The sequence below is a fragment of the Panulirus ornatus genome, chromosome 8, assembly GCF_036320965.1.
Source record: "Panulirus ornatus isolate Po-2019 chromosome 8, ASM3632096v1, whole genome shotgun sequence".
Lineage (NCBI taxonomy): Eukaryota > Metazoa > Arthropoda > Malacostraca > Decapoda > Palinuridae > Panulirus > Panulirus ornatus.
This window is the reverse complement of record NC_092231.1, coordinates 7592423-7608158: the sequence shown is the minus strand read 5'-3', so window position 1 is coordinate 7608158 and position 15736 is coordinate 7592423. Positions and strand designations below refer to the sequence as shown.

General features: G+C 37.3%; 1 protein-coding gene across 4 annotated transcripts in view; it reads left to right on the top strand.

Annotated features, from left to right (window-relative positions):
- Positions 1-2484: 2484 nt before the first annotated feature.
- Positions 2485-15736, top strand: part of LOC139749802 (enoyl-CoA delta isomerase 2-like) — a 31407-nt gene continuing 18155 nt past the window's right edge. Inside the window, exons 1-5 of one of the 4 annotated variants that reach the window (XM_071664070.1) lie at positions 2485-2541; positions 5141-5243; positions 7926-8184; positions 11621-11778; positions 14789-14906. In XM_071664070.1, the coding sequence (XP_071520171.1) occupies positions 5194-5243; positions 7926-8184; positions 11621-11778; positions 14789-14906 (585 nt within the window). In that variant the 5' untranslated portion in view covers positions 2485-2541; positions 5141-5193. Of the gene's footprint in view, positions 2651-2675; positions 2863-5140; positions 5244-7925; positions 8185-11620; positions 11779-14788; positions 14907-15736 lie in introns of those variants that run through there. The other 3 variants (XM_071664071.1, XM_071664068.1, XM_071664069.1) reach the window with 3 other exon arrangements.

Here is a 15736-nt window from a genome sequence, read left to right as displayed (position 1 = left end):
GGTCCTATTATGAAAACGACGAGGCAGTACTGCATCGACTTTTCAATCAAAATTTATATCACTCATTATGAATCAGTTGGTGGAGTACCTTCCTTACCCAGCCTGCGTCGGCAAAGTTCTTGAAAAAAAAAAATGAAAATATAGCGAGCATGGCAGCCAAGTAAAGCTTGCTGACAAGAGGAATGCAAACAGCAATAGATTCATGGGTTCTTTCGAAGATGGCTGTGATAGCAGAATGAATCGGAAAGCATTTAGATTAGCGTGGGAAGAGCGATAAAAAAGGACATACATAAATCAAGTGATACCAAAACCTGACACCGTTTGTAATTGCGGTGGGGGTACAAATGACAACCGTTCTGGACTTGACCCAAGCTGTTATTCAAGTCCATTTTTAAGCATTTAGGATTTTGCTTTCACATGTATCTTTAAGTTGGTCATTCCATATTTCAACATATCCTTCTGGAGAGAATGTAATTCGTTTTATTTGAAGTAAAGCGGTCACCCTTCAGCGTGTATCAGTTACTCCGGATGTAATTGGATTGATTAAGTCTCATTTGGCTTAGGGAAATATTATCGTGGTCTTTCGTGGTTTTGAATACCTGTAGTAAATGTGCAATGAACCTTATTCTTTTTTTTAGGTTATATGATTTAAGTGTGACTACATGACCCTCAAGAAGAATTGGAGTCCTCTTGGTTGTTCGCCGCGGTAATCAGCTTTAAAAGTATTTTCATTTTTCACTTTTTTGTCTGCATTAGGGCGACCAAAACTAAATATAATATCCAAGGTGGAGACACACCGGTGAATTGTCTAGGTCAGAGTACTCAACATGCGCAGAGGACTTGGTATACCCAACACTGAGGACAGAATACTTGAAATTAATCCCATGACATGACTGAAGTTTGTGCTTGGCGATTCAGATAATGTTTAAAGGATTGTTAACCACACACGTCTTTAGCACAAGTGAATCTGAATGGATTCAAATAAAAGCCAGTCACATGACAGTGTTCGGAATACATGTTATGTAAAATTGATAGGCAAAAGCTTTTCCCATTTTCCTGCCAAATCGCTCCCTTTGACCTCATCATTCATACTTATCCATTTACTTAGAGACGTCGAGCAATCCTGGCTACAGGCTTCGTTTATAGTGAGTCTACACATCATGTTATATTGTGCCTGCGAAAAAGTGGGCCATGTTTGCTAATTGGACAGCGAATTGGTGATTAATAGGTCAAAAGGGAAATTTTTTGATAAGGAAAAAAGACAGACAAATAGAAGTGACTTGCATATATTTTACTTATGAAAGTAAAACTATTGATTGGTAGTGCAGTATCTTCCAGCAAGACATGCCTGTTAATGCTCCCGGGTTTACAAATTGGCAAATACCCTACGAGGAAGATTGGAAAGTGGATGTCTGCGTCATCCAAAATCAAAACCAAACTGAAATAGAGGGAGGAAGTCTCCCCTGTGTTGTATGTAAACGCAAAAAAAGCAACACACCCAGAGGATGTATTTCATAGATTCCCACGGAAGAAAGGTAAGCATCTCATGGCGTTTATATTCATGTATGACCCGTATCAGGTAATGGTAGTCAGAGAAAATATAAGCTGACTTGGCAGGGATTTACCTATTAGTGCATCGTTTTGCAGTTCAAGAAAGATACTAATGATTTTTCCATGTGAATAAATATGCCATAGATATTCCTTTTAAGTGATGCAGAATAGATAACATAAGCAAGGCAGTATTCAAACATTTACCTATCCTTTTCTGCACTACAGTATTCTCATTATTTATAAGTGCCTGGGATGGAAGGAAGAAATAAATCATCGAACAAATGTCAAAGAAAATTCACTCAAAATTTGAATCCGCCTAACAACCTAACCTAACCAAACTATGATTATTTTAATTGCTCTAATTTATAGATTTAATCTTCTAATGGAAAGAAGTAAAGTACATGACAGCAGTGGTATGTATGATTTTTTTTCATACTTATTTTTCAGTTTAATATGCACTGGATCAAAGAATATATGGTTTTATCTTGTGATGATTTTACTCTTTATTACCTGCATGGATATTACTGCCTTTGCTTCATTCTGTGAGGAGCTTAATTCTTTGACATCAATATGTGTTCACTATGGATCCTGAAACTTTTTCATGTTGTAAATGTGTGGCTTAGTTTGCCAAATAGCATGCAGCCTGAGTTGAGGCCTTCAGCCACACTGATTAAGTGTCTGTTGCATGTAATTCACTTATTTTATGTATGATATTTGAAAACTGTTTTTTTTTTTTATATATTTTTTGTGTCTGTGTGTGAGTTTGTCCAGCTTTTCTTCCTTTGTGGTATAATACAATGCATGCATTAATTACAACAAAAAAAAAGAGTAGACCAGGGATTTTAATGTCAGAGAGGAAAGAATTCTGGGATTTAAATACTGTAATAATAAATATTTTAAGTCACATAATACCTAACAGGTGGCGCTCATGTTAGATAGGGTAAGACCCATCGCGTGAGGCATTGGCCTGTACAACCCCAGCTGACAAAGGTAAACAAACCGGTGGAAATGGCTGACACAGCAACACAGTTACCGGGTCGAATAACCTGTTACTGACTTAATGATTGCCAGAACTTTTTTTTTCCTTTACGAAGTTATTGTCAGTATCTTTAGAGATAAGATTGAAATATCTTCTGGGTAGGGATAGAGTATGTACAAAGCCACAGAGAAGTATCCTGTGATATGTTGGTGAACGCTCGAGCCAGAGGCTGCAGATTGGTTGGGTTTAATAGGTATCAGGACTGGGCGAAGCCACGTCCGAGGCTCAGAAGTGATTAAACCAGGAGTCTGGCACCAGGGGTGATCCTGCAGGTGACGTAGCATTCACGTTCATGAGAATTGAGGATCAGTGGAATAAATAGTCCCATGATGAGTTAGATGTTCTAGCTAAGCATTCTAAACCTCAAGGTGCATATGGCCAAGGAGCTTCTGAAGCAGCAGCAACTATTCTTAAAGTTGTTTGCTGTTGTTCCAACATCACCAAAGGAACCTGCTGACATTTTTGAACCCCCCAAGGCACGGATGGTTATTAAATTTTCTAAGTGGCAAATAAGATGTTAGTGTTCATTAGTAGGACTGTTAGCAGTAAAACTCATAGAGTATTATTTCATCTTTATCTTGCGATGGTGAGACCACATATGGATAATGCAGTACGGTTTTGGACTCCATACTATGCAGTTGATATAGATTGTTTAGAGTACAAAGGTGAATGACAAAAATGATCCCAGGAATTAGAATCTCACTTATGAAGAAAGGTTGAAAAGACTGAATTTACACTCACTTAAGAGGAGGAGGGCTAGAGGGGATTTGATTGAAGTTTTAGAATGAGTGAAAAGCATTAATTAAGGTAACATGAATAAAGTTCTTAGAATGGTGCCACCAGATAGGACAAGAAATAATGGATTTAGATCAGAAAAAAATACATTCAGGTAGGGTGTGGGTAAGTATTGGTTTGGGAATAGGATAGTAGATTTATGGAATAAGCTGCGAAGTACAGTAGTGGAAGTGGAAGCTAGGTCTTTAGGTAGATTTAAACGAAGGTTGGATGCGTTTATGAGTTCACGCGGTTTGTTGTAGGATGGACAGACTCAGGACCTGCCTAGCATGGTCCTAATAGCCCTCTTGCAGTGTCCTCACTTCGTATGTTCTTATGACCCAATCAAGTATTGGGTGTCCATGCAGGCATTCTACCAATGTTTTGGAAATACCTCTGTGACCCAGCAACAAAGTTTAACAGGCAGTTGGAGTATTTTCCTGGGAAAGCTTGTAAGGCCATTGAATGCTATGCAGTGAGGAGTCCTGAAGTAGGCTATCCTAAAGCATGGGAACTTCTGAAGAATAAATTTAGTTCCAGATACATAATAATGAAATTATGGACTGGTAATGTTATTAGAAGTCTTGATTTAAGATCTGCAGATCATGAAGGATAATGTGACCTTTTAGTTGTGCAAAATTGTGTTGAGATGCTGCAAACCATACAGATTCTTCAAGAAGTGAACATCAAATCTACCATGACTAAGAGGCAGTAAATGTTCAGGAAGGATACTCAAGTATCACATGTTTGGCAGAATTTGTTAAGCAAGTTTCTAATAATGTGCATTTGGCTGACCAAGATTAGAACTTGACTTTGCTGCCAACCTGATGCAGTTGTAAACAGCATCAGGTTGGCAGCTAAGTCAAGTTTTAATTTCAGTCAGCCAGTTGTAGATTATTAGAAGCTTCAGGCCTGGGAGCTGACACTTTTTTTGGAGAGTGTACCTGTCTGTGATATAAAAAGTAAGATCTTTCTTCACTTATTTTCTCCATATGTCCAAACCATTTCAGTGCATCCTCTTCTGCTCTCTCTCAACCTCACTCTTTTTATTTCCACACATCTCTCTCTTACCCTTTCATTACTTAATCAAACCACCTCACACCACATATTGTCCTCAAGCTTTCATTTCCAATGCATCCACCCTCATCTACATACATATACACTTAAACACCTATACATGCACATATACATAGATATACATATACATATCAACATATACACATATACATATGCATACACAGATGTATACATATATACACTTGTACTTATTCATACTTGCTTGCCTTCATCCATTCATGGTGCTACCCCAGCCTGCAGGAAACAGCATTGCTACCCCCTGCTTCAGCAAGGTAGCGCCAGGGAAACAGACAAAAGGCCACATTCGTTCACACTCAGTCTTTATCTGTCATGTGTAATGCACTAAAACTGCAGCACCCTGTCCACATCCATTTTATTTATTTATTTATTTATTTATCTATTATATCCCTGGGGATAGGGGAGAAAGAATTCTTCCCACGTATTCCCTGCGTGTCGTAGAAGGCGACTAAAAGGGGAGGGAGCGGGGGGCTGGAAATCCTCCCCTCTCGTTTTTTTTCAATTTTCCAAAAGAAGGAACAGAGAAGGGGGCCAGGTGAGGATATTCCCTCAAGGGCCCAGTCCTCTGTTCTTAACGCTACCTCGCTAACGCGGGAAATGGCGAATAGTACGAAAAAAAAAAGATCATCTATATAATACATTTAGAATAAGATTCCTCTAATTTATATCCTTTCATCACAGATAGAGTCTGTGACCTCATCCCTCAACACAATACAAAGATACTGTGACTTCATATGCTGATTAACAATATGTATACTGCTCGCTCTCTGTTCAATCTCCATAGGTAAGTTTTATCAGTTTTTGATGTGTAGTTGATTTTTTTTATTTCAGCCCATGAAAAAGCAAAAATTTGATAAAAGTTATTTTCCTTTGGTTTATTTGTGCACTTAAAAGCCTACTGGTTGCATTTTTTCACCATGGTGCCGACTGTACTTTGCTGGATATGAACATGTTGATATATTACCATTGCTGACGTAGTTCTGGTTTAGGAATAAAGGGGCATCACAAAATTGAGGTATGGATTTGAATGAAAATGATATTACTTGACTCTATACTCATATGTGATTTAGTTTAGGGGAGCGTGCTTTGTTACATTATTTTTCCTGTGAAAAGTGAGGTAAGGGGTATGGTATATCAAGAGAGATGTGTGGTAAAATTCAGTGAAACACAGGTGTAAATGAACAGAATCTATGAAGACCTTGCCTGATCTCATGTAGAGGATGAGATTTACCTTATTATTCAGCACATTATTGTACTCAATATATTTCAAATATATTGTTGTCATCTTCCTTTCACCAAATTGATTGGGTAGCATGCATTTTTAGTGAGAAAGCACTCAGCAGACATTACATACACTTAGCAAAGAAACTTCCCCTCAACTTATTGGGAATGATACCACAACTGACATTTTTTTTTTAACATTGAAAATATTGTAAACATAAATTTCAGGGAATGGCAAGAGAGATTTGTATAGCTTCTCTTGATTTCTAGAAGAATTTCCTTCACTTTTACTTCATGTTGTTCCAGATCATCATAACTCCCATTATCATCACCTATCATTGTAACATAAAATGTGGTGCTTCAAATCATGCTCCTCCTGTTATAATAATTTCTTCAGAGAGCAAAAAGGGTTTGTTTGAAGGAATAGTAGTTCTAACAATATTATATGGTTGCAAGGCATGGGCTATAGATAGGGTTGTACAGAGGAGGGTGGATGTTTTAGAAGTGAAATGTTTGAGGACAGTATGTGGTGTGAGGTGGTTTGATCGAGTAAGTAATGAAAGGGTAAGAGAGATGTGTGGAAATAAAATGTGTGGTTGAGAGAGCATTAGAGGGTATGTTGAAATGGTTTGGACATATTGAGAAAATGAGTGAGGAAAGATTGACAAAGAGGATATATGTGTCAAAGGTGGAGGTAACAAGAAGTGGGAGACCAAATTGGAGGTGGAAAGATGGAGTGAAAAAGATTTTGAGTGTTCGGGGCCTGAGCATACAGGAGGGTGAAAGGTGTGTAAGGAATAGAGTGAAATGGAATGATGTGGTATACCTGGGTTGACATGCTGTCAGTGGACTGAACTAAGGTGAAATGTCTGGGGTAAACCATGGAAAGGTCTATGGGGCCTGGATGTGGATAGGAAGCTGTGCATTACACATGACAGCTAGAGACTGAGTGTGAATGAATGTGGCCATGACAGCTAGAGACTGAGTGTGAAGGAATGTGGCTTTTTTTTTTTTCTTCTTTTTTGTCGGTTTTCCTGGTGCTACCTTGCTGAAGCAGGGGGTAATGATGCTGTTTCCTGTGGGGTGGTGTAGTGCCAAGATGGATGAAGGCAAGCAGTATGAATATGTATGTGTATATATGTATGTGTCTGTCTGTGTGTATGTATATGTGTATATTTTGATATGTATATGTGTGTATACGTGGATGTATGGGCATTTATGTATATATGTGTGTATGGTGAGTGGATGAGCCATTCTTTCTTCGTTTGTTTCCTGGCGCTACCTCGCTAACACGGAAAATGAGCTCACTTAGTAATATCATTGATTTCAATTTGCAAGGATAGTATGCTATAGAGTAAAACAAAGCTGTAGAAGCATGAAAAGGATGAATAATTTTAATCCTGAGATAAGAAATAAGTTGAGATTGGAAAGAGCTGTGAAACAGAGATCACTAACTAACTATTTGGTGCCCTACTGACTTTCTCTGGCAGCCACTATTTGACATAATTTCCAATGTATTAATTTTGATGTCATTTATTGCATCCTGCCACCTGGTGAAGAATGATCATCTACTGAAAGAGGTTGTGTTGTCCAGATGAGGTTGTTTTCCATTGTCTTTCTATGTTTCTTCAATTTGTGCTGTGTTCCTTCAGCTCACACAACCCAAAAGAATATTTTTTCTTTGTTTTTACTTATTTTATAGCATTTTTCAAATCCACAATATGATATATAATGAACAGAACACTTAGAACAGCACAAAAGATGTTTGAAAAGATTTCAGTGTACCACAGTAAAAACAATATAAAAGTTGTTAAATCTGATCTGGATTCTTGAGATACAGCAGCACACACTGGCACATCTTTCCTTATGTAAGAATGGTGCCGTTATCTGGTTGGAGTCCTTATTAGTAACAGGATTGTTTTCACTTGTAATTGATTTTGTACAGTGGGATATGATTCCCTAACAGAATTATATATCTTACTTGTTATCAGATTAAGTGATGGATGCATTTACAGAGACACCATTTTTTTGTTTTGGATTTCTAATAATTTCATAAGTAAATCTTAGTGTAAAATCCTGTTTAATATACAGTATATTAAAGTGGATATTTTTGCTGAAGGTTTGATGACTAACTTAGATAGATGCATAGTTTTTGACTTAAGGTTTAGAATTATAGCTATGTCCCTATACTGTAAAATTAGTGTTCCTAGTTGTGATATAAAGTTGACACCTTTTTCTTGTGCAGGTGTGTTGGAGTAGGATGTCTTAAGAATTTCTCAGGAGGATTGCCTTGGAGTCCCACAGTAAAAAAATTGGAATATCCATCATTGTTGTCAAGGAGCAGTGAGTCTCCTTCCATGGGACATAAATTTCCTTGGAGTGTTACATCTAGATTGATGAGTACAAACACTCTCCAATATGAACACCTCATTGTCAGTGTTCAGCATGGAGTGCGGACCATCTCTTTTAATAGACCTGGCAAAAAAAATGCTATTAATGAAAAGGTATGTTTTAAGATTTGATAACTTCTGAATTTGGTTTATTATCTTAGATGGCATGTATTAGATGTACATCATTAGCAGTCATAAGTGGTAAACCTGTTGTAGTTGGTTATCCATTAACTTGAGAAACAGTTAGCGATTGCCCTCTCTCTCTCAATGATAGTTCGTCTCCTTGTTAGCCCTTTCTTTCCTCATCATGTGGACAGTCAAATCTCAGTATGTTAAACATTATGAACTTGAATTTCTGTTTCTACTCAGTTGGCTTTGCACAGGGATTAAATGATAAGTGTAACCAAGAGTACTTAGAAAAAAGTTGAAATATGAATAGAAGAGTGCATCTGTACTAAAGAATACCTTCATTGAAAGACTTATGGCTAACTATAAGTCATGTGATTGAATTTTGGACATAATTTTTAATGAAGCTTGACATATTTTGATATGAAGTATAGATCTGTGTTAGAATATGTGCTTGCTTTTATAACTGTTGAAAATTTTTGATGCTGATTATTTAGGACCTAAATGTGTGCTTTGCAATCTGGCCACACCTTAAACTCATCAAATTTTAGATCGATGAAAAGAAGTTATCTTTTGATTTCAGTGATAGCAAACCTGTTCAAAGCAAGGGTAAGGCTCTCAGAATATTTAATTGCACCATCTTTGGATGAGAAAAGGATAGTCCATTTGGAAAACAGAATTATAAGTGGTTTACATGAATGTAGCAGTTCATGTATAGGAACTAGGTTTAAAGGATATAATTGGGAAAATCAGACTACAGGTAGATGTTATTAGAATTGAGAGAAGCTGAACTCATGGGTAAAACTACACTTACTCTTTCCTAGAAGCATAGGTAGACATAGGTAGACATATGGTAGAAGTACTTGGTAGGATCATTAGGTAGGAGTCTCAGCAAACACTGCACTAGAGTTGCCCTATGCCAGTGGCCTGTTAAGGGTGAGGCACTAAAGGCTAAGAAGCAGCACTGGAGTTCATTAGTTATGGAGACTCTATTGCTGTGGCCACCCCTTTGAGGGAGCTCCAGGCGAGAACAGGTGTCAGAGATACTATGCCAGGTTTAAAAGCTACATCAGCATATTAGAATATAATTACCCATTGCTACAGGTATGGTGAGGGAGTGTTACTGTCACTGCATCCCATCTTTTAAACATTCTCGTCTATCGATGAGAGATTATTTAATGCATCAGAAACATAAAGGGAAGAAAGAAAGGATGAGCAAGATCCACACATTTTGCAATAGACATGAGTTTCAGAACAATATCAAACCTTCTAAGTGCCTCAGGTTTATCCTCATACTTGATAACCTCAGATCCTGTAACCCTGTGAGTATCTTTACAATTCCTACCAGACATATTGAAATACCTACTTTTATAGTGTTTGCAATGAATAATGGGGTAGCAGTGAACAAAGAATAATGTATTTCTATCAGCTCATGGCATACAAATTGAATGGCATTTTGCTGGGACATCATTTAAAAAGGTACACAAATAACTCAAATTGTGGTGATGGACTATTTTGATATTTTTCTTTTTTACGAAAGTATGTTGCAATTTTAAACAGTGTCATAAGGATAGGAAGGATGGTTATCCTCATTTGTCAAGGTGGATGATGAACACTGTCATGAATTGATATCCTAATTCTTAAGTGTCTTAAGTCTGTAGTGTTGCAACACAAAACATAACATCTTGAGGCTTTGTTATATCCCTTATTGGCAAAATTTTTTCTTGAAACATACTGTTCATTTTGACTTTTAATTGCTTTTTACTTTTCTTGAAATTATAGATTCAACTCTTTTCTCTGGAAATTAGGCTTGGTTCAAAAACTAACCAGTACACAAGCTTTTATAGATTTACCGTGGAAATTTAAAGTATTCATGAGGGCAAGTCAGAAAGTATTTGCAATGTTTGATTTTTTAGTATGTACAGCTTACAGCTATGGAACAGATATCATATTTCCAAATAATCACATTGCATTTCAGTCCACTTGGTCCATCATTATGCAGCCTTTTGAATACCATCAGCAAAAAAAGGTTTTTAATTGCACATGAAGCCATGCATGCACTGTCCCCTTTACTTCATCATCAGTGGCAAATCAGCAGCTTCCAAAACTTTGTTAAGGGACCAGACAGATGATGATCTAATGGAACAAGGTCAGGGTTGTATGATGTTAGATCAAGAACCTTAAACTTCAACTGTTAGAGGATTATGAATGGTGTGAGGGAAAGTGTCTTCAACCAGCTAAAAAAACCCTGCTGACGGCCTTTCTGTTTTACCTTATTTGCTGGCTTTAGATGATTCCACAGCATGTTGGTATGCCCTGCACCAGTTACAGTGCTTGATAATGTTCAAGAATTAGAATTTGAGAATCTCCGGACACATTAAGCATAACTTTACCTGCTGATGATGACTGAGTTTTGAACTTTGAAGGAAGAGGCAGTGTGTGTTTCCATTGCATACTTTGGCATATACTTCCTGGTTTATAATGATGGATCCAAGTTTGGCCTGAGTGGTGTATATGTTGTTAACTGATGTTCTTCATCACCATACCAGTCCAGAGGTTGGGTACAGATTTTCAAATGCTTGCACTTATTCTTTTCTATTATTTGCATGGATTATTACACAGGCAGAACCTTGATATACTTCATGATGTTTTGTGGCTGATAATTGTTACTCCCCTTTTGTTGAGAACTATTTCATGAGCTTGGTTGATCTTGCTGTTGGTGGTTCATGTGGATGATTACTCTGAATATTCTGTTTTGTCATCAGTTGTATCACCAGTTTTAAACATTTCAGTCCATTCAAATGTGCTCTGAGTTGGCTAGACATGATCACTATCCTGTGAATTTCTGATAGTCTTTTTTACTTTGAAATCACAAAAATTGAATAACGGCACTCTTTTCATCTTTGGTGTGAGTTGACAAGGGTGTGACCTTGTTTATGGCATGACTACAACTGATCAAACTGAATGTAAAGGCCTCATTATTTGTGGTATTGACCATTATGGGTAGTGCTTGCAGGACACCAACAACAGCAGTGTAGCCAATTCTGGAAATGAATGATAAACAGTTGCACATACTTTTGCCTTGCCCACACATTCCAGAGATGAATTTCTGAGTGTCTTTGATCTATATGCTCCAGCTTAGATTATTTTTGTTTGTTTCCTTTAAATGTTTTAAGGAAAAACCCAGAAATTTTGAGTTGATGTGCATGAAACATTGTATGTAACCTTGTTAAATATTCTCTATCCAATGTTTTTTTTTTATCAAAATTAGTCATTTAATATCATCCATCACATATTTTCTCTCTGTGTACTACAGCCCATATAACTAAATGATGATGGACATGAATTTCTTTAAATATTCAATTTATCAGAAGCATCCTCAGGATTTTTGCAATTACTAACAGGACATTTTGCTCTAATCCAGATGTTTGATGAGATTGTAGCAGCCCTTCAGGAGGCTGCCAATGACCCTGAAACTATCATCACAGCTACAACAGGGGTTGGCACTGTTTACTGTGCTGGCAATGATAAAAACAACTTTACAGATATCACCATGACTGAGATCCGAGATCTTTTGACCAGGTCAGCTTTAAAGAAAGTTAAAGTGATAAGGGAATGACTAATGTTATACACAAACACATTCACATAATAAAGCTAACCTATTCTTTTAGATGGGTAAATGATACCAAGGAGGGACAGAGAAATATAGAAGGAGAGGTATTGGTCCTCTTTATAATGAGCACCATTAAATTCCAAAATTTTTTAGTATATGACACCTACAAACAGCACATAATGAGTAAGACTGTGGGGACTAGCAGTAGCAGAGGACCATCAGATGAAATACAGTTGAGTAAAATATGTAGACTTGATTAGGTTTTTTGGGAGTGTAGATTGGGTAAAGGAGTTCTATATCAAGAATAAGGACCATTGCTATACTTTTTAGGGTTCCCTCAAATCTATTTCTGTACAGAATAGAAAAAACATGGATACCATGGGTCACTGACAAAGGAGGAGGGGTGAAGAGTGTGTAGTTCAACTTAAAGTACCAAAAAGGGACAGTTCTGCGATGTACTGTGGAGGAGTTATAAGCATAATTTCAGCTGGCAAGTTTTTGAATAGAGCAAAAGAATGATTACTGCAAGGTAAAAAAGGGAGGTACAGAGAGGTAAGTGTTTTCACAATGAAGGATAATACAACACCAGCATTAGAAAGGTGGGAGAGGAAAGAAGTCTTTGGATGTATAAAGATTAATAGAAATTATATAATCATCTTGTTAACAAAATAACTTATATAAGGTTCATGTACCTGATGAAGTCTCCCCATGTGCTGAAAGGTGTGTTTTTTAATGTTGAAGGCCCCAGTCATGGACAGAAGTCCACATCAAGGCCGGGCCTTAATTGAAATATAGAGAGCACTATGAAACGGAAAAAGAAAAGGCAAGGGAAAGTATTTATAAATTTTTGAGGATGTGAAAGACCTGTCTTTTGAAATGTGCCAGGTCTTAGTTATTGGGAAAGTTTAGAGGGTAGAGAGTTCCAAAGCTTCAACGTGTATGGAAAGAAGCAGGTATCAGAACAGCTCACCCTTGAGTTGCTGATGGCCACACAATAATCATGTGATGCAGCAGCTTGCCGAGTATTGTATGGTCTAGCTAGTGGTGGGGGCATTCAAGCAGCCAACTCTCGGGAGCAAAAACCAAAGTAATACATATAGAAGAGGGAAAATGAATCATCATTGTGGCATAGGGCAAGTAGGTCAAGTTTGAAAGTTAGCCTGACTCTGTCAAGTAAGGATATAGAAATGACGAATCAATCCCTTGTATAAACAGAGCAACTGTTCAGAAAAGTAGTTTCACTATATAAACAGGACACCCAGTTTCTTAGAGGCAAACTTAGCTATTCCTGTAATGTGGGGTTTCCAAGAAATAGTGGAAGTTACAGTAATACCAAATATGTTCATTGAGTCAAGAGGTGAAATTACAGAACCGTCAAAGGAGAAACGAGAGTTGTGAGGAGTTTTCATTAGAAAGATGGGTAGAAATGGGTCATGGAGGCATTAAACTTAATGCTTCTTGAAGTACTGTCCATTTGGATACTGCTGAAAGGAGTAATTCCAAGGATGTGGAAGAGGGCAAATGTTGTGGCTATAAATAAGAATGGAGTTTGGGAAATTGCTCTGAACTACAGGCCAGTTTCTCTGTTGAGTGTAATCGGTAAAGCACTGGAAAAGATAAGAAAACAAATGAACTACTACATAGCCCACTTGAATCTGTAATTAACAGGAAGAAAGACAGACAAGTGGAAACATCAAAAGAGAGTAAAGGGAAGAACAGTCCTGGTACCTCAGAGAAGTCAAGAATGTCAAGTGATCAGAATGTCTGATTGAAAATATATACAAATGTAGATGGAGTAGTAGTGAATGGGAAAGAGCTGGATTTCAAGAACTGAGTGAAGGAAAACAAACCTGATAATGTTAGAGTTGTGGAGACAAATCTTTCAAAAGAGATGAGATCGAACTTAATCTGGTCAAAGGGATATGTGAATCTTAAAAATATGGCAGTAGCCTGGATAAGTTGAGTGCACTGTGTACTTCCACCATGGTTTGTGCTGGGTAACTGAGCCTGGTAGATATTTCTGTTTGCTAATTGAAGCTCAGGGTTACATCTGGCATCTATACATGGCTTTTGGCAGTAAACGAACCACTGGTTCCTTCAAATGTGGATAGGAAAATTAGGACTGCCTTTTATGAAAATATTCCAGTAGATTTAGAAGAACATTACCTATTTCTTTATTTTAGTCAAAAGCCACACGGATGATGGATGAATGCAAATGTATGAGTACTTTTATACTTCTTATATTGCTTCAAAGCTGTATAAACCTTATATAATAACCCATATAAACAATGAAATATTATTTTATTGTTGGAGTGTCAGGTGGATATATGCTATTCACTCCAGCTTGCATGAAATTGTTAATGCAAAAGCATGAGTACCAGGATTGTTAGTCAGAGCTGGAATTAGAATTCAGTGACTGGTAATCATTCTTAGCTACTCCATTCATTGAATAAGGAATCAAATGAAAATTATTTTTGATGTATGAATGTATTTGGAAAATACGTAAGAAAAATCACAGTTGCTGTGTATCATTTAAGTTTGCATAGGCTGTCACACTCATATGGTAGCACACTTCTCTTTTGCTGTTTCTCATACCAGGTTTATACATAGTGTCACAGTCCATGTAGACTAGATAGGAATTATGAAAATGATGCATGAAATAAAGATTTTATCTTGATAAAATCCAGACAAGATATTTTGGATATCTGAAGTTTCCTGAGTTCTGTTTATAGATTTTTGATATTATAATTATGCTGCATTAGTAACATTCTTATACACTTCTTTTAAGTAAATATAAAAAGTGAATTACTTAATTTTAACTGGATGCTTTTATATTTTACTTCATTGTCCAAAAAGTACAGATTTATATATAAAAAAAATCCAATATAATATAAAATTAGCACTCTTGATATATGTTCCCCATTTACTGTCTTAACTTTTGAGATGTTTTCATTTAAAAATATATGTTACCACTTACAGACATATGGCAGCATTCATTGATTTCCCAAAGCCCTTGGTTGCAGTGGTGAATGGTGCAGCTGTTGGAGTGGGCAGCACACTTTTACCATTGTATGATGCCGTCTTTGCTACTGAAAAGGTACATACAGTACAGTTCACCTGCAAGTACTTGCCTTTTATTTCATATTTCATAAATATGTATTTCTCTCCTTTCCCTAGGGATAGGGCAACTAAAGGTGATGGGAGTGGGGGGCTAGAAACCCTCCCTTCCTTATATTTTAACTTTCTAAAAGGGGAAACAGAAGATGGAGTCATGCAGGGAGTGCTCATCCTCCTCGAAGGCTCAGATTGGGGTGTCTAAATGTGTGTGGATGTAACCAAGATGAGAATTTTTTTTTTTCTTTTTTTTTTTTCTTTGTCGCTGTCTCCCGCGTTTGCGAGGTAGCGCAAGGAAACAGACGAAAGAAATGGCCCAACCCACCCCCATACACATGTATATACATACGTCCACACACGCAAATATACATACCTACACAGCTTTCCATGGTTTACCCCAAACGCTTCACATGCCCTGATTCAATCCACTGACAGCACGTCAACCCCGGTATACCACATCGATCCAATTCACTCTATTCCTTGCCCTCCTTTCACCCTCCTGCATGTTCAGGCCCCGATCACACAAAATCTTTTTCACTCCATCTTTCCACCTCCAATTTGGTCTACCACTTCTCCTCGTTCCCTCCACCTCCGACACATATATCCTCTTGGTCAATCTTTCCTCACTCATTCTCTCCATGTGCCCAAACCATTTCAAAACACCCTCTTCTGCTCTCTCAACCATGCTCTTTTTATTTCCACACATCTCTCTTACCCTTACGTTACTTACTTGATCAAACCACCTCACACCACACATTGTCCTCAAACATCTCATTGTCCTCAAACATCTCATTTCCAGCACATCCATCCTCC